The 25,587-nt window shown below is 37.6% G+C and overlaps 1 protein-coding gene across 1 annotated transcript in view; it reads right to left on the reverse strand.

Moving 5' to 3' along the window:
- ANKRD31 (ankyrin repeat domain 31) overlaps window positions 1-25,587 on the reverse strand; it is a 235,287-nt gene that overhangs the window by 29,121 nt on the left and 180,579 nt on the right. Inside the window, exons 20-22 of the mRNA XM_058274931.2 lie at window positions 23,137-23,224; window positions 17,234-17,330; window positions 13,991-14,972 (exon numbers count right to left, since the gene is read on the reverse strand). Coding sequence (XP_058130914.1) covers window positions 13,991-14,972; window positions 17,234-17,330; window positions 23,137-23,224 — 1,167 coding nt within the window. The remainder of the gene's footprint in view (window positions 1-13,990; window positions 14,973-17,233; window positions 17,331-23,136; window positions 23,225-25,587) is intronic.

Genomic DNA, 25,587 nt, shown 5'->3' on the forward strand with positions numbered 1-25,587 from the left:
AGCAAACAGAATAGATCAAGATTCCCAGAAAAGGAACAGAGGAAAGGAAATTTCTCCTGGAGGTGAAACAATTTGCACAAAAAGGACAATCTTAAAAATTGTACCACAGAAACAGGGCAAGAATCAGATAAAGAAGAGCTGAGAAAATGTGGACAGTTAAAAACGGGTTATTCTAACTCCACAATAAGTTGGACCAAGAATCAAAGAAAAGGCTTAACCCAAAGGCAATAAACAATAATACTCTAGACATGCAGGAGAAACTAGCCTAAAGAGTTAACTCATCAAGATAATCAGGATTGCATTAAGACTCCCAGGAATATGTAGGATTAGGGAGTTGCAGGGTTCAGTTCTCTTCCAGCAAAACAGCTAGGAGACAGACAGAAACTGTCTGGAGCAACTGGTCTAAGGCTCTGGAGATCAGGGGAGTGCTGTGCAGCACCCAAGAAAGCGTTGGACAAACAGCTGCAGAAACTGCTTCGAGAAATGGTAACTCTGCCTGGTTCTGGGGTCCATCCCCCACTCTCAGGGCAAACAGATTCTGTTGAGTCTGGCAGGCAGCTGCAGACTGAGGGCCACGTAAACCTACTTTCCCAGGAATGGGGCAGGACGTGGCTCAACACTGATCCATCTTTTGGCCAGGGAACATGGAATGCTAGGTCACATCATTTTAACCCAACCTGGCCAGGCACTTCCATGCCATGGCTCCCACTCACAGCTGGGAAAGTGAGTAGAGAGCAGGAAAAGTACCTGGGCTGCAGGGAATAGGCTGCGGAAGACAACCACCTGCTGGGCAGGTCAGGAAAGCACACCTTTAGGGAGGCATTGTAGAGATGTTTGGGTGAAGATTGCTATCTGCTCAGCACACCAGGAAAACCCAGCCTTGGGAAGCAGAATTAGTCTTTTAGGGTTCTGTAACAGTTTGAGATTATTTATGAATCCCAAAAAGAGAAGGGTTATGTTTTTAAACTAATCTGTTCCTCTGGGTGTGATACTCTTTGACTGCATTAAATTCAGTGAGGGGCCTCTGATTAAGTTTACTTGATAAAATCAAGTTAGGGCTTCTGATTAGGCCAAATCAGTAAGGTATAATTCCGGTTGACTCCCCATCCCTTGGAGGTCTGATATAAATGGACACTCATTAGAAAAGAGACATGCCAGAGGAGAGACCTTTGTAATTTTGATTCTGCCATGTGACAGAAAGAAGTCTTAAACAGCTAAAGACCTGAGCCATTTGCCTGATAGCTTGCAGGTGACCTTGGGAAGAGAGCCAAGACTCATACAGAAGGCCCAGAAGAAATGAGCCCTATGCAAGGAGAGAGTGGAAGTCCTGAGAGACATGTCCTATGCCATCCTGCAGCTGAGAGAAGGGAAACCCAGAGGGTAAGGCTGAACCCTTGTAGAGATCAGTGACAATCTTGCTTCAATACATGGCAACTGACTTTGGTGAGAAAGCAACCTTGAGTTAGACTCTTTGGGGCCTTGTAACTGTAAGATTTTACCCCAAATAAACACCCTTTATAAAAGCCAACAGATTTCTGGTACTTTGCTTTGGCACCTCTTTGGCAGACTAATACAGAATCTTCCCTGACTTGGGACTGGTGTGCAACTGCTTTTTGGGTCACTGGCCCTGTTTTAGTTGGGCAACATTGATGAACCAAGGGTCAAAGAATTGTATTAATACAAAGCAAATCAACAATAAACTCTTAGTCAAGAGAGAGAATCTAAATTTCAGAGTAAACTCATCAAGATAATCAGATGCCCATTTATGAGCAAAAAATTATAAGCCATACTAAGAAACAGGAAGATATGGTCTAGTCAAAAGAGCAAGTTATAAGGTTGGAGAAGATAAGAGTATTTGAAAAACTAATCAAAGATGTTCAAACAAATCTCAGTCAATTCAAGGAGATGGCTAAAGAGATAAAGGATATTAAGAAGACATAGGGTAATGTTGAGAAGACTCTTTTGGCAATAGGACCAGGAAGGGTTAATGGTTTAGGGTATTGGATGGGGGGGCATTCGGCACAGGGTGCACCTGGAGCAGACTTCCAGGGAGTGTGTGGGTGTTCATTTTGTCATAGTGTGTTATATAAGTGGGTGGAGACCCATATAATGAGTGGCAAGGCGTTGTACTCCTATCCTGGGGAGACCCAATATGTTCTCAAATGGAGGGCAGGGTGTCTCTCGAGAGCATGAGTGGTTCCTAATAGGGGAGGACAGACTAGTGCATCAAGCCCTCAGTGTTGTTGGAAGTATCTATGAATCTTGTCCTTCAAGCAGTGAAGCCTGGTAGTTGCTATTGGCCCCAAGGGGAGAGGGAGGGAGGAATAGAATAGATGGAAGAGGGGGTAGCTAGGGAGAAATGGAAGTGTTCTGCATGATCTTGTAATGATGGATACAGGACACATTAAAATTCACCAAAAATTTATAAAACTATATAGTCTAAAATGTAAACCATAATGTAAACTACTAACCAAAATATTTCAATATTTGTATATCAGCTGTAACAAATGTACCACTCACATGTAAAAAGATCATTAATAGGGAAGGGGGAAAGGGGGAGGTTGTTTGGTATATGGGAGTCCCCTATATTCTGTATGTGACTTTACTGTGACCTAAAACTTCTTTGAAGGCATAATGAAAAAACATCAAGACGCTGAGGAAGAAATGGAAAAAATTGCCACTGTACATATGGGACAACAGTTACAGCAATGGAAGGCAAAACATCAAAAAAAAATTTTAAAATGTTTTTCATTTTTTTAATACCCCAATTTTTAAAAACTTTTACTTTTAGCTCTCTAAATTATTACTTTCTCATTTTCCTATTAATTGAATTCAGCAGTATACTTGGCTTCATTTTTGAAGAAATTTTGGGTCACAGAAGGGTTCAACTATGGCAAGGGAGAAGTACTGGTGTGGGGTGTCAGTGATGGGAGCTAGATGAGAGGAAGTTCACCTGGGCATACATATAAGGCATATAAATATGTTCAAATGTTCATGGGGCATTGCCAGAGTGGGTAGAGACTCACACAACAACTGAAAGAATACTGAATTCCCATCCTGGGGAGCTCTACTACATTTTCTAATGGAATAGTAACAATCCCCCAAGTACAACAGGGGCAATGACCAGTGAAGGATGATCCACTGATATGCCCTTGATATTGACGACTATGCTTATGAGTTTTTTGCTGTTGAAATTGTAATTTAGCCTAGTGTTGTAGGGTGCCTATGAGTTGCCTCCTGAGAGCCTTCATGTTGCTCAAATGTGGCCACTGTCTAAGCCAAACTCAGAAAGTAAATGCATTACCTCTCTCCCAGTGTGGGACATGACTCCTGGGGATAAGCCTCTTTGGCACCAAGGGGTTACTACCAAGCACTGGCTAGAAAAAGACCTTGAATAAAAGGGGGAAATGGTAAAGACAAATGAGTTTATTTGGCTAAGAGACTTCAAAATGAGTTGGGAGGTCATCCCAGAGGTAACGCTTATGCATGTCTCAGCAGGATCTCATAGACAGCCAGGTCCTACGGTTATGGCAGATTGCCAGTGGGCCTTACTTTGGAGTTTGTGCTCCCTAGTGTGACAGTGTTGGACTCAGATGTGACTTCTCTACACATGCCTCTTCTGTTCCTTTCATTGAATCTATAGTTGGCACTGGAGTTGGTAGGTGTATGTCCAAGAGACTTGAATCTCTGGGCTGTCCATATGCCCTGAGCCTTAGGAGAGTTGCAGCACCTACTCTCCAGTTCACTGGACTCACACAGGACAACTAACAAGGAGGTGAGGATGGAAAACCACTACACCAAGAAATTGAGAGTCTACAACTGCAAGCAAGCGAGTTCCATCTATCAACCATATAGGGTGGAAACCCCCTCTCAATCAGAGGTGGAATTGGCATTACCATCCCAGAATCCTCAGGATTGGGGAATAAAATATGGACTAGAGTAGACTTATTGGTTTTCTACTATAGACTTATTGTGATTCTAGTAATGGAAGAAATTATATCATTGATGTGGAGACAGTGGCTACTGGAGTTGCTGAAGGGAGAGGGAAAAAGAGGTGTAATATGGGGGCATTTCTGGGACTTGGAATTGTCCTGAATAAAATTGCCAAGAAAGATACAGAACATTATATATCCTGTCATAATCTACAGAATGGAGTGAGATAGAGTGTAAACTACAGTATAAAATATAATCCATGCTAAGTGGCAATGCTCCGAAATGTGTTCATCATTTGCAATGAATGTTCCACACTAATGAAAGAAATTGTTAATGTGAGAAAAGTGGTGTGTGGAGTGGGGCATATGGGAATCCCCTATATTTTTCAATGTGACATTTTATGTAATATATGAATCTTTTAAAAATAAATAAGAAATATATTTTAAAAAAAGAATACTTGATTAGATCACTTTTTATTGCACTACATCAGTGAGGTGTGACTCAATTAGGTCTCCAACTCTCCTGTTGGAGCCTCATATAAATGGAGACAAAAAGAGGAAGATAGAGACACACAGAAAAGGGAGCTCTGCCATTTTGACCCAGTCATGGGAGAAAAAGGACTCCAGGGTCACTTACAGCTGCAGAAAGAGAAGCCCTGAGAGGCTCAAGGAGATGAGGCCCAGGGAGAGATGCCTGAAGGTCCACTGCTGAGCTCCAGGAGAAAGTAGAGAGAGACCATCAGACCTGCCATCTTGCCTCACTGTTGGCAGGACTCCAGGATCTGCTAGCAGCTGGTCTTTGGTGAGAAAGCATCTCTGATGATGCCTTGATTTGGACATTTTTGCAGGCTTGGAAGTGTAAGCTTTTACCCCAAATAAATGCCCTTTATAAAAAACCCACTTTTGGTATTTTCCCTTTAGCAGCCTTTTGCAAACTAAGACAGACATAAAGATCAATGTCTAAGCAACACAATGTACTCTAAACAATAAATATGAATAGGCCTACTCAGAGACACATACTTGTCAGAGTGTCAAATGCCAATGATAAAGAATCCTGAAAGCAGCAAAAGAAAAAGAGATTCATCACATACCAAGTAACTGCAATAAGATTAAGTGCTGATTTTCATCAGAAATGAAGGCAGTGGTATGATATATTTAAGTCAAAAATTTCTCATCCAGCAAAATTGTTCCTCAAAAATGAGGGATAGTTTAAGATAGTCACAGGGCTACAGAAACAGAGAGTTTGTTAACAAGAGACCTACCCTACAAGAATACTAAAGGGAGTTCTGCAACCAGAAAGGAAAAGACCAGAGTGAGAAACTTGGAGGAGAGTATAAAAATGGTGATTATCAATAAGGGTAACTAAAAGGGTAAAAAAAACAGACAAAAGTAATATATGACATAAGAAAGTCAAAAGATAAAGTAGTTGAAGTAAGTATGGCCTTTACATTAAGAACATGGAATATTAATGGATTAAACTCCCCAATCAAAAGGCTCAGACTGTACAAATATAAAAAAGTTCTTTCAGGAGCTATAACAAAGGTACGTCCATAGTACAAGGTGCTGAAAGTGGGTGGTATATGGGAAAAATGTACCTAAAACATACTTCTATGGGATATAAACATATTATTGTCATATAGGTATGTTTTCTGGATAGAAGCCCACACAGTAGCTAATAAAATATTAAACTTCCATCCTGGGGGAGTCCTGCTACTTTTTCAAAAAAGATGGCAAAAACTCTGGAATATGTAAGCACTTCCCTAAAAAAAGAAAACAGGCTAATATGCCAAGCCCTTGATCTTAATATTTGCACTTATGAACCACAGTCCTGTAATAACGAAACTAAACCTAATTATAATACCTAAGAGTTACCTTCTGGAAACCTTTGTGTTACTTGAATGTGACCTCTGTCTAAGCCAAATTCTGCAAAACAAAAAACAAAAAACAAAAAACCAAAGCAAAACAAAACAAAAAACTACCTTTACCTGGCGTGGAACATGACTCCGGGGGATGTTTCTCCCTGGCACCAAGGGATTATTACAAAGCATTAATCAGTGATGCAATTGGAAAAAGACATTGACTAAAAGGGGGAAATATTAAATAAAACAGAGTTTTATGGCTAAGAGAATTTAAATTTACTTGGGAGGTCATTCTAGAGGTTATGCTTATACAGGCCTTAGGCAGATTTCACAAACTGCCACAGTAAACAAAGTCTCAAACTAAAGTGTTCTTGAGGGATGTAGTGGTGTCTGGACATCATAGGACAAGCCACACAACCTCATGAAATCAATACCCCCTCAGTGGACCCTATTTTGGAATATATGAAAATCTATTTCCCCAGTATAATATAATTATACTCATTTGCAATTCCCCTAATTATAATTCTTCTACTCCTTTTATTTGAACCTATAATTTTCAGTGTACCTGTTAAAAATATTTCTCAGAGGCTTAAATCTTTGGAATTTTTATATTCTGGTTGAGCCTTGAAAATCATCAGAGTTGTGGCCAACTCCTACTCTCCAGTTCTTCAAGCTTGCCCTGGACAACTAACAAAATTATGCGGATGGAAAAAAGTCCCACCCCCAAACAAGGAATATATTCAACTGCAAGCAAAGTAGTTCCTTTCCTCTGTATCATAATATCTAATTCCCCTCAGTCTAAAGCAGTCAGAGTGGACATTGTCTCAAATTCCTCAAATTGGGGAATTAACAAAAATAAGGAAGGAGCGTAACCACAGACCAAAGCAGATTTATTGTTATTGCAGGCTGTTATCTTTTGTTAACGGAGTGACTTGAAATATTGGTATAAAAAATAAAATAAATTTAATTTGTAAAAAGACACAGAGTGATAGATTGGTTAAAAAAATATGAGCCATCTATATGCTGTCTGAAGGACTTGCCTTAGACCCAGGATACAAATAGGCTTAGTGAAAGGTTAGAAGAAGATATCCCCTGAAAACTGAAAAAAAAAAAAAAGAGTGGGAGTTGAACAAAGTAGACTTTAAATGCAAAATTGTTAGAAGAGACAAAGAAAGACATTCTATATTAATAAAAGGGCAATCCACCAAGAAGAAATAACAATCATGAATATTTACACACCTAACCAGGGTGTCCCAAAATACATGAGACAAACACTGGAAAAACTGAAGGGAGAAGTAGACTCTCTCTACACTGATAGTTGGAGACTTCAAACAATACTCTCATCAATAGATAGAACATCTAGACAGAGGATCAATAAAGAAATAGAGAACTTGAATAATATGATAAAAAAAACTAGACTAACGGACATACAGAATACTGCACCCCAAAATAACAGGATATACATTCTTCTCAAGTGCTTCTGGATCACACTCCAGGATAGACACATGTTGGATTACAAAACAGGTCTCAATAAATTTAAAAAGACTGGAGTTATACAAAGTACGTTCTCTGATCATAATGGAGTGAAGGTAGAAATCAATAACAGGCAGAGAATGGGAAAATTAAAAGATTTATGGAGGTTAAACACAACACTTTTAAACAATCAGTGGGTCAAAGAAGAAATTGCACGTGAAATCAATAAGTAACTCAAGACAAATGAAAATGGGAACATAACATATCAAAAGCTATGGGGTGCAGTGAAGGCAGTGCTGAGAGGGAAATTTATAGCCCTAAACACCAACATTAAAAAGGAAAAGAGCTAAAATCAAAGACCCTCCTACACACCTGGAGTACCTAGAAAAAGAACGGCAAAGTAATCCCATAGTTATCAGCAGGAAAGAAATAACAAGAATTAGAGAAAAAAAAAAGATATTGAGAACAACAATAGAGAGAATCAACAAAACCAAAAGTAGGTTCTTTGTTAGCTAGACTTAAAAAGAAAAGAGAGAAGATGCAAATAAACTCAGAAATGGGAGGGGAGGCATTACTACTGTCCCCACAGAAATAAAAGAGATCATAAGAAGATACTATGAACAACTGTATGCCAACAAATAGACAAGTTAGATGAAAAGGACAATTTCCTAGAAACACACAAGCAACCTATTCTGACTCTAGAAGAAATAGTAGAACTCAACAAACCAATCATAAATAAAGAGATTGATTGAAGCAGTCACCAAAAACAAACCGCCAACAAAAAAAAAGCCTATGGCCAGAAGCCTTCACAGGTGAATTCTACCAATCATTCAAAGGAGAATTAACACCAATCCTGCTCAAATTTTTCCAAAAAATTAAAGAGGAGGGAAACTTACCTAACACATTTTATGAAGCCAACATTACCCTATACCAACACCAGACAAAGATACTATGAAAAAAGAAAATTATAGACCAATTTCTCTTATGAATATAGATGCAAAAATTTTCAACAAAATACTTGCAAATTGAAACCAACAACATATTAATAGAATTATACACCATGATAAAGTGGATTTTATCACAGGTATGCAAGGGTAGTTCAACATAAAAAAATCAATGAATGAAATACACTATATTAACAAGTCGAAGGGGAAAAACCACATGATTATCTTAATTGATGCAGAAAAGGTACTGGACAAAATCCAGCATTCTTTCTTGATGAAGACATTTTAAAAATAGGAATAGAAGGAAACTTCCTTAACATGATATAGGGCATACGTGAAAAAACCCACATCCATCATAGTACTCAATGGTGAAACACTGAAAGCTTTCCCTTTAAGACTGGGAACAAAACAAGAATGGCCACTGTCACCACTGTTGAGATTCAACATTGTGCTAGTAAATCTAGCCAGAGCAGTTAGGCAAGAAAAAGAAATAAAATGCATCCAAATCAGAAACAAAAAGGTAAAACTTATATTATTCAGATGACATGATCCTAGACTTACAAAATTCTGAAAAATCTACAACAAAGCTATAAGAGGTACTAAATGAAGTCAGCAAAGTGGTGAGGTACAAGACCATCACGCAAAAATCAGTAGTGTTTTTATACATTACAAGTGAGCACACTGAGGAGGAAGTCAGGAAAAAATTCCATTTACAAAAGCAACCAAAAGAATCAAATAGGCTCTCTCTGCCTAGAGGGGCCCACACCAAATCTTGGGGTGTAATTTCCATCTTTCTCTCCCATTTTTCAGCAAACTCTGTTCTTTCCCCCACTTCCCAAATAAACTCTTTTTACTGGCCCGACCAAAAAAAAAAATCAAATATCTAGGAATAAATTTAAGCAAGGATGTAAAAGACCTTTACTCAGAAAACTACAAAACCCTGTAAAAAGAAAACAAAGAAGACCTAAATAAATGTAAGGCTACTTCATGTTCATGGTTGGAAGACTAAACATCATTAAGATGTCAATTCTCAGGGAAGCAGATGTGACTCAAGCAACTGGGCACCCACCTCCCACATGGGAGGTGCCAGGTTCTGTTCCCAGTACCTCCTAAATAAGATGAGCAGACACTGCAACGAACAGACACTGCAACCAGTAAGACACTGCAGATGCCACACTCAACAGATGCTGCAACCACTGATGCCACAACCAGCAGAAGCTGCAACCAGAAGGGAGTGGAAGTGGTTCAAGTGGTTGGGCACTTGCCTCCTATGTAGGAAGTCCCAGGTTTGGTTCCCAGGGCCTCCTAAAGAAGATGAGCAGACAACAAGCAGACAGATGAGGGATCCATCTCGGGGACGTGTGTGTGTGTGATTGAAAAAAAAAAGATGTTAATTCTACCCAAATTGTCTTACAGATTCAATGCAATCCCAATAAAAATTCCAACAGAAAAAAAAAATCCAACAGTCCCCTTTGTAGAAGGACCCTGAATAGCCAAAAACATCTTGAAAAAAAAAAAAAACCAGCAAAGGTAGAGGACTTATACTTCCCAACTTTAAAGCATATTTCAAAACTACAGTTGTCAAAACAGGATGGTACTGGCATAAAGATAGACATATTGATCAATGGGATCAAACTGAGAATTCAGAACTAGACCCTCACATCTGTGGTCAACTGATTTTTGACAAGGCTACAAGTCCACTCAACTGAGACAGAACAGTCTCTTCAACAAATGGTGCTAGAAGAACTGGATAGTCATATCCAAAAGAATAAAAGAGGACTTCTATCTCATACCTTATATAAAAATTAACTCAAAATGGATCAAAGACCTAACTATAAGAGTCAGGACCATAAAAACTATCAGAAGAAAATATAGGGAAGCATCTTCAAGATCTTGTGGTAGGTGGTGGTTTCTTAGACTTTACAACAAAAACACGAGCAATAAAAGAAAAAATAGATTAGTGGGATTGCCTCAAAATTAATAATTTTGTGTTTGAAAGGACTTTGCCAAAAAAGTGAAGAGGCAATGGGAGAATATATTTGGAAACCAAATATCTGATAAGGGTTTAATATCCAGAATATATATATAGAAATCCTACACCTCAAAAATAAAAAGATAGACAACCTAATTAAGAAATTGGGAAAGACTTGAGTAGGCATTTTTCCAAAGAGGATATACAAATGGCTAAAAAGTACATGAAAAGATGCTCAACGTCACTAGCTATTAGGGAAATGCAAATCAAAACCACTATGAGATATCATTTTATACCCACTAGACTGGCCACTATTAAAGAAAACAAAACAGAAAGCTACAAGTGTTGGAAAGGATGTGGAGAATTAGGAACGCTTATTCACTGATGGCTGGAATGTAGAATGGTATAGCTACTCTGGAAGACAATTTGGCAGTTCCTCAGGAAGCTAAGTATGATCCAGAAATTCTGCTTATAGGTATATACTCAGAAGCACTGAAAGCAGGGACGCAAACAGGCATTTGCACACCATTGTTCTTAGTGGCATTATTCACAATGGCTGAAAGATGAAAATAACCAAAGTATCCATCAGCCAATGAGTGGAGAAACAAAATATGGTATACACATATGATGGAATATTATACAGGTGTAAGAAGAAGTGAAGTCCTGATGCTTGCCATAACATGAAAAACCTTGAGGACATTATGTTGAGGGAAATAAGCCAGACACCAAAGAACAAATATTGTATATCTCACTAATATGAACTAAATGTAATAAGCAAACTCAAGGAGTTAATATCTAGCATATAGGTTACCAGAAGACAGAATGAGGATAGAGAATGGGGAACTGATGCTTAATCTGTGTAGAATGTTTAATAAGGTTGATTGTAAATATTTAGAAATGGATAGATGTTATGGTAGCACACTATTGTGAGGGTAGTTAACAGCACTGAATTGTGTGTGTGATTGGGTTGAAAAGAGAAGTTTAGGGTCATGTATGTCACTAGAAGGAAAACTAGAGCATGAAATACGGGACTATATAACATAGGGAGCTCTGTTGTGAGTGATGAATGTGGTTAATAGTACAAATATACAAATGTTTTCCTATGAACTAGAACAAATGTTGATCACTATTACAAGTTGTCAATAATGGCAGTATATGGGAAAAGTACACCTAATGCAAATTATGACTAGAGTTAACAGTTATATTTTAATATTCTCACATCAACTGTAACAAAAGTACCACACTAATGCTAAGTGTCAATAATGGAGAGGTATAAGGGGTATGGATTGGTTTTGTGTTTTTTTTCTTATTTTTGTTTGGATCAATTAAAATGTTCTGTAATTCACTGTGGTGATGAATGTACAACTCTGTGATTATACTGAGAGCCACTGATTGTACACTTTGGATGGATTCTAGGGTTTGTGAATAAAAGTGCTTAAAAAAGAAAATATGCAAACAAACAAAAAAAGAGTTTCGGAGAAAGTGGAGAGGAAGCCTCCTTAGAAACATTTCTAAAAGAACCTTGGGGGGGGAGGGGGAAAAAAAAAAAAAAGATAGGATGTAGAATTTTTTCCAAGTCAACACGTATTCTTTATATAACCTTTAAACCCATCGCTATATGCCATTTCCTAGTAAGGGACCCTGACATTATATTGGGCTTCAAATTTCAGGGAGTTCTGGATCACAGAGTGGTTCAACAAAGGCAATGGAGGAATACTGGTATGGGATACCATTGACAGGGGATATATGGCTGACAGGGAGCTGTACAGAACATATGTCCAGGGTGCATGGCAATGTTTGGATATACTCATAGTGGCAACAATTAAAAACCACAGCAGGGGGGGTACTGGGTTCCTGGCCAGTGGTGCTCTGTCGTGGTCCCTAGGGGAGCAGCGACAGTCTCCCAGGTGCAGCGGTGGGGACTGGGAGGGAGTGAGGGTTCAACAGTGAGCCCCTGACGCTAATGACTATGCTTGTGAGCTGATAAGCCTAAAATAAGAACAAGGCCTAGAGCAGCATTGTGCCTGGGAATTTCCTCCTGTCAGCCTTCATGTTACTCAAATGTGGCCAGTCTCGAAGCCAAACTCAGCATGTAAATGCAATGCTTTCCCCCCAGCGTGGGACATGACACCCGGGGATGAGCCTCCCTGGCACCGAGGGACCACTATCAACTACCAACTGATGATGCAACTGGAAAATGACCTCATACGGAAGGTTCAACGCGGATCAGCGGAATATCCCTGTCTACATAAAATAACATGACTTTAAAATGCTGTTTGACCTAATGTAAGGGGGAAATGGAAAGGAGAAATGAGTTTATATGGCTACGAGTCTCTAAAAAAGAGTCTGGAGGCTGTCAGAAGGATTGCCCTTATGCACAACTGAGCAGAGTCTGAGAGACAGATAAAGCAGATACAACCCCCAGATATCGGTTCCTTCGAGGGCTAAAGAGACCCATGGGAGTTATGGTCATGGCCGATGGGGTTAACTACCAGGTCAGATGGCCCCTCTTTGGAACTGGTGTTTATGTGTGATGAATCTGGACTCAGATGGGATCTCTCTTCATAAGACTTTCATGCTAATGTGCTGGAGGTGCAGTTAGTGTCAGGGTTTAAGATATATTTAGGGGATTTGAATCTCTGGACTGACAATGTGATAGCCAGGTCCTGAGCCTCAACAGACTCCAGCACCTACAATCTGACTTATTGGGCTCACCACACTCAGCTAAGATGGAGTTGAAGGACAACCACCACACCATGGAGCCTAGAGTGATTACAACTGAAAGTGGGAGGATTGCATTCAGCATCCATGTGGAATCTGAGCCTCCTCTTGACATAGAGGTGCAATGGACACAACCAATCCAATGTCCACATAGAAAAGGTGGCATTGGATTGAGAAAAGTGGACATGATGGCTGATGGGTATGGGGAAAGGCAGGAAGAGATGAGAGGTGGAGGCGTCTTTGGGACATGGAGCTGCCCTGGATGGTGCTTCAGGGGCAATCACCGGACATTGTAAATCCTCACAGGGCCCACTGGATGGAATGGGGGAGAGTATGGGCCATGATGTGGACCATTGACCATGAGGTGCAGAGGTGCCCAAAGATGTACTTGCCAAATGCAATGGATATGTCATGATGATGGGAAGGAGTGTTGCTGGGGGGGGGGGGGGGGGGGAGAGGTGGGGTGGGGGTGGTAGGGTTCAAAGGGACCTCATATATATATATATTTTTAATGTAATATTATTACAAAGTCAATTAAAAAAAAACCAAAAAAAAAAAAAAAAGAAAATAGAAACATGCAACCATAGACAGAAAAAAAAAAATAAAAATAAAAGAACCTTGTTTTCCCTCCTCTACTTTTAAGCATATTTGATAATGTTTTAATTGAGTTACATTCACTCAATCTCCAAGTCACTCCTTGTTTCTAAATCAGCTTTTATGGAACATGAATCTATACATCTCTGTTATTAGAGGATGCTTTAGGAGTACACTGGTAGTTCCCAAACTTTGGAACCTAAGCCATCTCCAATTTATTATTTGGATTTTGTTCTTAAATCCTTTCTGCTACAATATAATTGACTACTTTTGGTCTCAGAGCCCAAAAGTGCTCAAAACTAAGGTGTATCAAGACAATTTCAGATGTTTGATTTTACTTGCTGAGGAGTTAACACTTGTAGGCTTTTATTCAGAAAACCCAGCCAAACCCTATTTCCCCAATCAGAGCTAAATGTCTATCCTATGTTGTAGCAACCTTTACTTATTTATAAAATTTACATGATTGAAAAAAAAACTAAGTAAAACTAAGGGTACCTGTGTTTTAAATTCCAGAATGTTACTTCCTGGATTAATTCTTCCTAGTAATATTAAATCCTTTATCTGCATACATTTCTTTTTAGAAGGTTTTTTTAAAGCATGCTTATTGTCACACTTTGAGGAAGAGATGCTTTGACTGTCATTTGCATATGGAACAGCAGAAGCTGATTTTTTTTTAAGATATGGTTTCATGTGATGTACTGTATCACTGCCTAAGACAGCAATTCCTTGATGTGCCAGGGATTCGGATGCCCCCCTAGGTAGTTGCTGAGAAGCGGTATCCCTGTTTCCTCTTTGGTCACAATTGGAAAGGGCCTGATTACAAAGAAGAGTTGATGGATGGGCATCCTTTTGGGCAAGTACACTTGTGGTTTCTGAAATATTTAATATGCCAGTTTCTATGGAAGAACAGGATTCATGTCCTTTGTCAGCAGTTTCTGAAAGGTAATTTTCTTTTGGTGGATATTCTGCGTGAGCAGTAGAAGCAACAGGCTGGGATGGTAATTTAATTTTCTCATTGTCATATGAATGACTGGGCTTTGCTAACTCATCCAGGATACGGTCACTGATGTTTTGTTCAGAATTCAGCTCATTTCCAGAAAAGTCCCTTCTTCTCACAGTCTCTGAATTTAGACAACAAACATTGGTATCCTGGTGGTTGTTCTGAACTGTAAAAGACAACTGTGTTTCCCGCATGTTTCCATTAACAAGCCTGGCAGGAGAAAGTGAACCTGATTGGAGCTGCATTGAGTTTTCCAGACTGGTAAACTCTTGGTGTTTCTTTTCACTGGAGATTTCTGAGCAAGATGGAAGCTTCCCCAAACTAAGACCAGAAAATGATGTGACACTCTTATAGTTTTGAATTTTCTGGCTTATTGTTTTCTGGTTTTTTGCCACAGATAAAAGGCTCTTCTGTCTTGTGGCCAAGTTGGCCAGTTGTTCTCTGAGGGCTCCATGCTTAAATGACTCCATGGACACCCTACAGGAAGAAACAGAAAGAGAAAAAATACAAAAACAGTAGAAAACTTGTTTTTAAGCAGTCATTTTAGTGTTAAAGATTCTAATTTATTTCAATATTAAGTTTTAATCAGCTGGAAGTACACAAAAATCTACCTTTGCAATTTATTTTCTTTGAGAGGAAGCTGACTCTTTTAGGAGGCATCAGTGCGTTTATCCAGATTTATACTCATATTATTATTTATCAATTGTGAGTCAACCATAAAAGAAAACAAAACTTGGGTCATTTATCTTGTCATCTACTGGTCCTTTAGTTGGAAGTCAGCAATTGGTGGCCAAGGAGGTGCACCATTCTACAAGATTAAGGTTTGCTTACCTGTTCAAAGTGGAAAGATAGAGCAGGAAGTACAATTTGGGAGGAAGTTCCATTCAGGTTCCCTTAGCTATGGAGGAGTGAGAATGATTTGTGAACAATCATACCTCCTCTAAGCCTCATCATCAAGTAATCACTGTAACTGTTTGCAACTGTACTGGACTTTCAAGTCCAGAGGGATTTTCCCAGACAGGCATTATCTTCTGTGCCTTTCCCAAACCAAATCTCTCAGGGGCATACGAACTAAGGAGGAAGAAATGGCTCATCATGACTTCTTTACACTTCTGTCTTTAGATTATGCCCATCTACCCCACATTGACCTTCAGGACATTGCCCACTTTGTTTCTGTAATAGTACTCAAACACTTTGATCTCAGGACCCTTTTAGGACTCTTGAATATTATTGAGGACCTCCAAGAGTTTTTGTTCATGTGGATTACAGCTATCAATATTTACTTATAGAAATTAAAACTGAGAAATTGTAAAAATAACAATACATAAATACACACTCTACTAGCCATTTGAATGATGAAATCATGACAATGTCATGTGGCCTCTGAAAAATTCCACTGTACACTCATGAGAGAATGTGAGCAAAAAAGGAAAATAACATCTTAGTATTATTATAAAAATAGTTTTAACTTCATGGAGCCCCTGAAAAGTTATCAGATACATCTGGGGGGTTCCTGGACCACCTCTAAAAGCTACTGTTTTATGGAAAGCACTAGTATAGTTCTCACCTTTTCTTCACAGATTAGGGTTGTTGGCATTGAACTCACAACACACTGGGTATTAAAGAAAGTAGGAGATATAGGTGACATAAACAGCAACGAGAAGAAATAAGATTAGTAAACAATTGGTAGCATCAAGAAGATGGGCAGAAGAGAAAGAAAAAAAGATTAAATGATATGACACTTAAAATTATGAAACAAGGCGTTCAGAAAAAAAAGCAAAGGTGCTATCTTTAGATTTTCCATATAAAGATTTGATGTCTTATAGAAAATACTGGTAAGAATTTATACAACCTGAAAGCTCAATTGATGAGGAACTTCCCAAAATTCCAGGTACACTAATAACCACTAAAGAAAAATTACAACTAGCCTTTCCAAAAGTTCCCTAGAAAATATCATGTAGTAAATTACCATCTGTAGGTTATACAAGCTCACTTGTTTTACATTGACCAGAAAATAAGTCAGGAAATTAAAAGGAACTTATGATATTGATTCACTAGAGAGAAAAGCAAAATGGGGACAAGAGCTGGTAGATTTATAAATAAACAAAGAAAATATTTTAAAATCAGTTCAAAAATTTAAATATACAATAGATATCAAATGATTATAGAACATAAATAAAAAATATTTAGAAAAATTAAATGTGAATAAAGAATATGGGACATAGGTATCTAAGTCTGTGAAAACCTAATAAAAATAATGCCCAAACAAGAAAAACATACAAAAAATATCTGCTCCAGTAAAAGATGATAAGAGATATATAACAAATATAATAAGGAAAAACTTCCTTATGGTCACTGAAAGTGACCATAGATGATTAATCAACTGCTCAGAAGGATAATATATGTGATAGCCAAAATAAAAAATTTTAAACAGAAAATTTGAGTTTTCTAAGGAAAGAAAGTTATAGGACTCATGACTAGGAAGTCTTTCATAAAATTACCAGTGTAGAGAAATTTTTAATATATTAAAACATCTTTTCTGGAAATTTCAAATAATAAGGCAGAAAACATCTTTCTGGGAAGTACGAATCTCCATGAAGGTAAAAGTTTAGATGACCTCATGAAGTCACTTTTTGGTCCTAAATAGCATTTGTATTTTTAAGGAATTCTAGGCCTAACTATTGTAGCTCCCATGGATAAATTCTAAAAGCTCCAAAACACTCATTTTTTTCACTCACCTGTATTTTTTAGCCAGGTCATCCCTTTCGGCCTTCTGCTTGGCAAGTACATTATCCATAACCTCTTTGATCTGTAACATCTTTTCAATGTATTGTTCTAGAAACATGGTAGTAAAATAGCCAGTTACATTGAGAGATAGCAAATTTGGTCATACACGACTTAGCATTTGTAAAATTTTAAAAAGCCTATGATCATTACTCCTTCCCCAATATTAATTTTTCCAGAAAAATAAGCTCAAGCTTATTTAAATATGTCATCCCAACAGAAGTGCCCTGGGGTACTTACATAAGAACACTGTACCAAGATAGAGCAAATAGGTCTGAGTTCTAGTTCTGCTGGCCCACTGACCAAGCTCTGTGAACCTAGAAAAGTTGTATGACCTCAAGGGCCAGTTTCCTTAATTGTGAAACGAGCATAGTAAAGGAAGATAAATACTTTTTTCTGTTAAAAGTATTTAACTTTTAAAATAGGGAAGGAATGTATTCGCATTGTAAAAAACAATTCATCCAAATTGAATGTTTACAAGGAAGAAAAGACGTAAAAGAGCACCTCATTTATCCCCCTGCTTCTTTTCTATTTAACTCCACAAGAGATTGCTGTCAATACTTTGGTGTGTGTAAAAAATTCATTTAATGTATTTAATTTATTGTTTTATATAGTAATGCTATATAATAAACATTATATTTAAAATCAGAAATAATGCTATCAATTCTCGTTCTTTGCACTTATTTGTATAGGGCTATATGAATCTAAGGTCACTTATAGATATTGCAAAACTTCTATTATAATAATTTACTTAGTCTTTTCCTATTTTCTTCCTCTGCTTGTCAGGTAAAGGCATCATGATCGTCCCTGCAACAGAAATCCATAAGATTTATACATAATCCTGTGGATTTTGTCAAACTCCAGATTTCCATGTAGGAAACTGAAAGACTTACATGAATACATTTTATTTCTTTTAGGCCACTTTTAATTCATTTCAATTTTGGCTTTGTTTTATAAGGGATCTCCTAGGTTTTTTTGGACCCTTATATGCATTTCTAGATATTTTTTTAGACAAAATTAATGTAGGAAATGTTAAGAGGTTCAGAGTTGGAATTTACTCTAGAACCTCATTTTGTAAATCTGATAAATGATTTGATAATTATAGAATCAGTGTCCCCTGAGTAGTTTTTACTCCCCCAGGACTATGGCTAAGAATTAGTTTCACAATATGATGCATGCTCTAACAAAGGAGGAAATTTGTATGATGATTAAGAATTTAGAAATAAATTTATTCAGCAAATTTGATACTGTTTAACAAAAGACATTTAACTTACCTATGTGCCCTGTCATATTAAGTTTTCTAACAATTTTGAAATACAGGTAAAAATAATATATCGCAGTAATTTAAAATTTTCGGTTTCTATAAGAAAGGGTATAAAGAGATTTTATAAATATGCTTAAGAAAAAATAATATATAAAATGTCCTTTTGTCTCAGTTCAGCAGAGGCACTGGATATCTGATAATAAAATAAGTGGAAGACCTCTTTAAGAAAAATGCACAAAGAAATGTACAAAATGGGATTCATCACTCTTGTATCCTCAGCCAGATTAAAAGTACAAAGTCAGAATGTGGAGAGGAGTAAATTTGTAGAGATTTGTTTAGTGAACTATTGCTTAACTGGGTGGGAATCTCTATACTGGGCAGCAAGACTGAGGGGTGAGGAAATTTGTCCCTTTTGCAGCAAACCTAATGTGAGGGCAGTTCCTCAAAACGTTGGTCAGTGAGCTTAATAACTGAACTGTCAGTTGAGGTGATAATGGACTGCTATCTGGCCCCCTCCCTGATCATTAAATGCCCATGACCCTAAAGAGGTAGGAGCTTCCACAGACAGGCAGAGAGAAGCTCCAAGCCACTGATGTCGTGAGAAGTAACTGTTCTCTTTTCTTACAATAGGTACAAGTCTTGAGGACTTGGTGTGGAGCCTGTGTCATGAGAGCTTCTACCTGATCCTGCCTATGAGAGCTTCTACCTGAAGTGAGAATATGTGTAGGGTGGACCAAGGGGTCAGAGAAAGGAATTGTGCACTGCCCATGTCATAGGATAGCCAGAGAAGCCATGTAGAAGACTCAGAAGAGCACTAGAAAACTACTCTCAAGAGACTTAGTTTTGTTTTATTTTTTAAATTTCTCTCCCCTTCCCCCCCCACCCCCCCACCCAGTTGTCTGCTCTCTGTGTCCATTTGCTGTGTGTTCTTCTGTGACCGCTTCTATCCTTATCAGCGGCACCGGGAATCTGTGTTTCTTTTTGTTACGTCATCTTGTTGCGTCAGCTCTCCGTGTGTGTGGTGCCATTCTTGGGCAGGCTGCACTTTCTTTCGCGCTGGGTGGCTCTCCTTACTGGGTGCACTTCTTGCACGTGGGGCTCCTCTACGTGGGGGACACCTCTGCGGGGCAGGGCACTCCTTGCACACATCAGCACTGCACATGGGCCAGCTCCACACAGGTCAAGGAGGCCCAGGGTTTGAACTGCTGACCTCCCATGTGGTAGGCGGACGCCCTATCCATTGGGCCAAGTCCGCTTCTCAAGAGGCTTAGTTTTAAGGACCTGCCAAACAGTGGCAAAAAGCCAACTGTGGTTCTTGGTCACTAGCCAAGAACTCTTGGGTGCACTGACTTAGGGGCAGTGAAACAAAGCTTTTAAGGTATCATGATTATTCAATGTATTGCATTCTAATAGAACAAAACTAAATTGTAATGCCTGGCAATGAGTAGAGGAGAAGAATTTCAATTTTAGAAGCATTCAAAGATATAGCAAAAGAAAAGGCCAGTAGATTTTATTATACGGAATTTGAAATTTTTTGTGTTTAAGCACAAACCAACATGTTATTACAAAAAAAAAGACAGGCAAGTGGTTGAAAAAAGGTATTTGTAGCAGTTATGGCAGAAAAGAACTCAATAATGATTATATAAAAAAGCTTCGATTGATAACTAGGTAAAGAACAGGAATAGTCAATTTCTAAAATAGGAAATGGAACTAGCGGAAATGTATCACTAATAATCAAAAAGTCAAATATATGTGAGGCATATTTTTCTTATTAAATTAGTAAAATTATTTAATGATAATTTTTAATGAAAAATCTGATCCTAAGTGGGAGCACAAATTTTTACATAATACTTGAGGAAATCAATTTATCAATATGAATTAACAGACTTTAAAATATTTATATATTTTAACCGAATAATTGTATTTCTGTTAATCTTTCCTAAGAAGATAATCATAAGTCCAGAAAAAACCATATGTTGCAGCATTATTCAAAATAGCAAAAATTTAGAAAAACTCTAAACATCCAACAAAAAGAAAATTTAAGTAAACTGTGGAACTTTGAACAGCATATTATATAAACACTAAGAATGATGGCTATGGAAAAGATGGATGCAAAAACAGTATTTCTAGCATGATCAAAACTATATTTTTAACAGTTTCATAAACAGTTTTACAGAGATATAATTGCAAAGTTATGCTCTTAGAAATCTGTACATTAAAAAAAAGAAGGTTGTAGACAAATACACTAAAATATTGTGGTGGGAGAGTAGATAATTATAGCATATTTTCCCCCTTTATTTGTTTTTGAGGTATAACAATAAGCCTTTTATAATGAAAAAATATGAAAGTTTAGAAAATCAGCTTAGATACACATGGCATTATAAATAGCAAATAAAATACACTAAATGTACATTTGTTTAGGGGGTTTGAATTATTTTACATTATTTTTCTCACAACATTATATATATCATGGTTTAGGCCAAGAAATAAATAGAATGGATACAATTTAAAAGGAAACAATTGTTTTAAAAGGTTATCCAAACATGAATTAGGGCAAAATATGAACTAACAGTCACATCCTATTACACAAAAGATTGATGAAGTACTTTACTTTTAGCTAACTACTTTTAACTTTTTTTTCTTTCAAAATTCATACCTACACTGATCAGGCACTTTCTACCTTGTAAATCTTAATTCAAAGATACATAGCTGTTAGTTATAAAGGGTTTCCAAATATTCACTGAAGCTCTGAGTAGTTTCAATTATAAGGTCAGAGAATAGAATCTAATTTACTACTATATTAAATCACTAGTGTTTGGCAAACAGGAAGAAATCTATGCAATAAGTCTTACTGAGGCATCCTTGTATGTGATATACCACTTCTCTCTGGGGGCTTTCAGAATTCTCTCTTTATCACTGGCATTTGACAGTTTGATTATAACATTTCATAATGTGAGTCTATTTGGGTTTATCCTGTTTGGGAGTTCTTTAAGTATCTTGAGTGTGTATATTCAAATCTTTCATTAAACTGAGTAAGTTTTCAGCTATTATTTCTTTGAATGTTCTCTCTGTACTTTCTTTCTTCTTCTGGGACTCCCTCAGTGTGTATATTGGTACATTTGATGGTGTTGCACAGGTTCCTCAGGGTCTGTTCACTTTTCTTTCTTTTTTCTGCTCCTCAGACTGGATGATTTCAGTTGTCTCATCTTCAAGTGCACTGATTCTTTCTTCTGCCAGCTCCAATCTGCTGTTGAAACCCTCTAGGGAATTTTTGTTACTGTGATCTTTAGCTCTCTTTGGTTTCTTCTCATAACACTCATCTCTCTAGTGAGATTATCTTTGTGTTTGTCTAATGTCTTCTTGATATCCTTCAGTTCTTTGTCCATGTTTTCCTTTAGCTCTTTGAGCATATTTAAAACCAGTTTTTAAAAGAGTCTTTTTCTGGTATGTCCCAGGTCTGGTCCTCTTCATTTATAGTTTCTAATGCTTTACTCATCTCCTTTGCCGGGGTTATCACTTCTTGTTTCTTTGTATGTTTTGTAATCTTTTGTTGAAACTTGGAGATTTTGACATTTTAAAGTGTTAGCATGGAAATTCAGATTATGAGGTGTATGTTTCTTAAGTTTACAAATAATAGCTAGTGTAATGACAGAGTTTTCCTTGAATGCCAGGAGCTAATGACAACAACCAAAATAAAGAAAGAAAAAAAAAAGGAAGAAAGAAAACCCTTTTTCCATTTTTTGCAGATTGACCTGTGTGATTTGCTCTACTTCAGGGCTTATCATCACAATGAGTTTAGAAAACAGCTCGAGGCCAAAGAGTAGGGACTTCCCTGATCCATCCAGTGCATCTGTCTTGTCTTAGGCCTGTGCATTTGGTCCTAAGAATTCTCCTCTTTACAAAAATAGGAATGTCTCCTCTTCCCTAGGAAACATTTTCCTCATATTCCTGGGCACTGCACTGTATATCCAACATCTAGCAATCCCTTGCCCCAGGCAGTCATAACTTGAATGTTCTCCCACAGTGTTCTGTAGGAGACGGTGCCTTCTACATGCAGGGGAAGTTATAGGATGGCTAGTTCCTCAAGCCACTACCAGTTGATCAGACCAGATATACATGCTTCCAGTATGTGTATGAGGTTTACTCTGCTTCCTCCTGAACCAGGACCAGGGATCCACACTGGGTGCATGGAAAAATGCATGCTGAGGTGGTGCAGGATAGAGGGCCAGCCAAGAAGCCACGAGAGCACTAAGTAGCCTTTTTATTGACTTGGCACTTGCCCTGTTACCGTGATTCTTTACTGTTTTCTGGACCTTTAAGAAAGATGATTCTGCCCGTTCTTGCTGGTTGTTCAAAACTTCTGTGGGCAGAAGGAATCCTGAGGCATCTCATTCCATCACCTTAATGGGGCTGGGCTGCATCATTGATTTTTATTGCTTATTCCTGGCACTTTAAATACTCTTGAAAAAAAAAAAAAGACCACTCTTTCAGCTCTTTTGTGAACTCTGAAATAAACATGTTCCTTAAGACGATAAGGTAGCAATTACCTTGGAAGTCTGAAATAATCAAGCTTAAGTATAAGTCCATACTTACCTGCATGTTCAGGGGTTCTTATTTCAAACTCTAATAAACTTTCTTGTTTTTCTTCAATATCTTGTAGAATGGCACTGATGGTTTGATGCTACCAGATAAAAATATAAGGAAATTTTATATGACATCGACAATTATGGCATAAATGAAGTGTTAAAGAAAATGTAAAAAAAGTACTGCTAAAAACACTCAATTTCCACTATGCCCAAAGTGCACTCATGTTTTGAGTGGCAGTCTGAATTCTTCTACGAATTCCAAAAAGAAAAAAGATTATGTTTTTGAACTAATCCATTTCCGTGGGTGTGAGAGACTTTTGATTGGACTATGTTAGTGATGTGTAAGCCAGCTTGGGTCTTGGCCCTCTTGCTGGGTCTGATATAAATGGAGACAGAGAGAGAGAGATACACACAGATAAAGAAGATGCCATTTTTGATACTGCCATGAGAGGGAGGACTCTGTCACCTACAGCACAGAAAGGCAGAAAAGCCCCAGAGATTGAGAGAAGAAGCCCAGAAAGAGACAAGCCCTATGCCTGGTTGCCCAGAGCTGAGTTCTAAGAGATGGTAGAATCTGGAGGGGAAGGCAGAAACTTTGGTAGAGATTGATGGCCATCATGTAGCAGGACTTCTGAGAAAGTATCACTGCTGAAGCCTTGATGTGGACATTTCACAGCCTTGGAACTCTAAGCTTTTACCCCAAATAAATCCCCCTTATAAAAGCTGACCTATTTCTAGTACTTTGCATTGGCAGTCCTGGGACAAACTAACACACTTTGTTTAATCTTAACTGTATAAATGTTTCATATTTGGAAAGATGTAAACTTAAAATGCATCTTGCCTTATATTAGATCTACTTCTAGAAAATAGAATGTAAGGGGAACAACTGTATAAGAAATCATACTTTTTCACTGACTTCTGTTAAAATTTTAGGGGTAAGAGAAAAAAACGACTCAGCACATAATATTTTAAATCACATATATGCAACAAGTTCAGTTTAAGAATTTATAATTGTCATTGGACATTATTAAAATCTTACACCTAATCTTAGTACAAAAACACTACTCTCCCAGCAACTCACAAAGGAGATACAATACCCCTCATCTGCTTGTCAGCATGAATCCTCCTGCCTGGAATGCCATCAATTCACTCTGCTCAGATCTCTGTCTTTCTTATAAGAGGTGGAATCATGGCATGAGCTCTGGAACCACATTACCTGAGTGTGAATTCTGGCCCTACCTCTTCCTAGCTGGGTAATCTTGGCAAGTTACTTATCCTTTCTGTGCCTGAAGTGGGTATCATAAGGATAAATATAAATATTTTTTTAAAAATTGAATTTTTACTGATGCAAGAAGGAAAAGAAACTCTCCTTACCCTTTCCTTAGAACATTGACTTTAGAAAACTTATAACTGAATTCTTTCTCTGCCTCTTTGATATGTATATAAATCTAAAAGCTAAATAAGCCTTTTGCCAGTTTTACAAGCCCGGAATTTTTTCCCCAAGGACCTGGGAGCCATCTCTTTGAAATGTAATCATCAAGGAAATACCCTATCTTTGTTTCCATGGGAGGCTAAGAGCCTAACTTCAGGAGGTACCTTGTTTCAGGTTGCAAAATTACCTCCAGGCATAAAGAGAGGAGACATTTATTTTTTCCTTTGGATAAAGGCAATTAGCAAACACAGGTGGCTATTCCAAATTACCAGGTGAATATAGGATGAACTATGTGTGACAAATGGTGCTGTCAAGTCCTCTTACTTGAGGACTAGTTATTATTTATCATGTATCTTGAGAACATGTAGTGGCCATAAGGCCAGATTTCTTTCTGTCTTTACAATCTCTTTAGTGGACTAACACTTCGTTTGATAGTTGACTTCTATCCATTATAACAGATAATAGGAAAAAATGCAAAATATTCTCGAAGTGTGAGGGAAATGAAATTTTGTCTAAATACCAATTAAAGTAAAATACTTATTGTTTGATAACTCATAATTTAGGTTCAATGAATAACATTCTCTACTATATTGACAAAGAGTAAGTATATAAGAAGTCTAACCAACACACAGTTTTATTCAAAATATATCTTTAAAGATATTGCCTTGCTTAAGAAGTAAATTTGTGTCTACTAAATTGTGTTTTTCAAACTAAGAACATCCATTTTATTGATCTATATATATTTTATTGAATAAGTATTATGTTATTTTTGTAAAAATCTGACTTTACATAGGGGTTTTACGTACATCAAAGTTCATCCTTGTAAACCACGTGGGATCCAGGGCTACTAAACCTGATTTTTTCCTCTTTCCTGTCTGGGTTTCAGGGTCTTTCTTACCTATTATGTATCTAGACATTTTTGGGGAGAGGGTGGGTAAAAAGACAGTATGACAGTGTCTGTGGGACAAGAAGGAGCCAAAGAACCCAAACTAGGTATAAGGAATAGCAACCAATTCATAGTTCCAT

The sequence above is a fragment of the Dasypus novemcinctus genome, chromosome 2 (genome assembly GCF_030445035.2).
Source record: "Dasypus novemcinctus isolate mDasNov1 chromosome 2, mDasNov1.1.hap2, whole genome shotgun sequence".
NCBI lineage: Eukaryota > Metazoa > Chordata > Mammalia > Cingulata > Dasypodidae > Dasypus > Dasypus novemcinctus.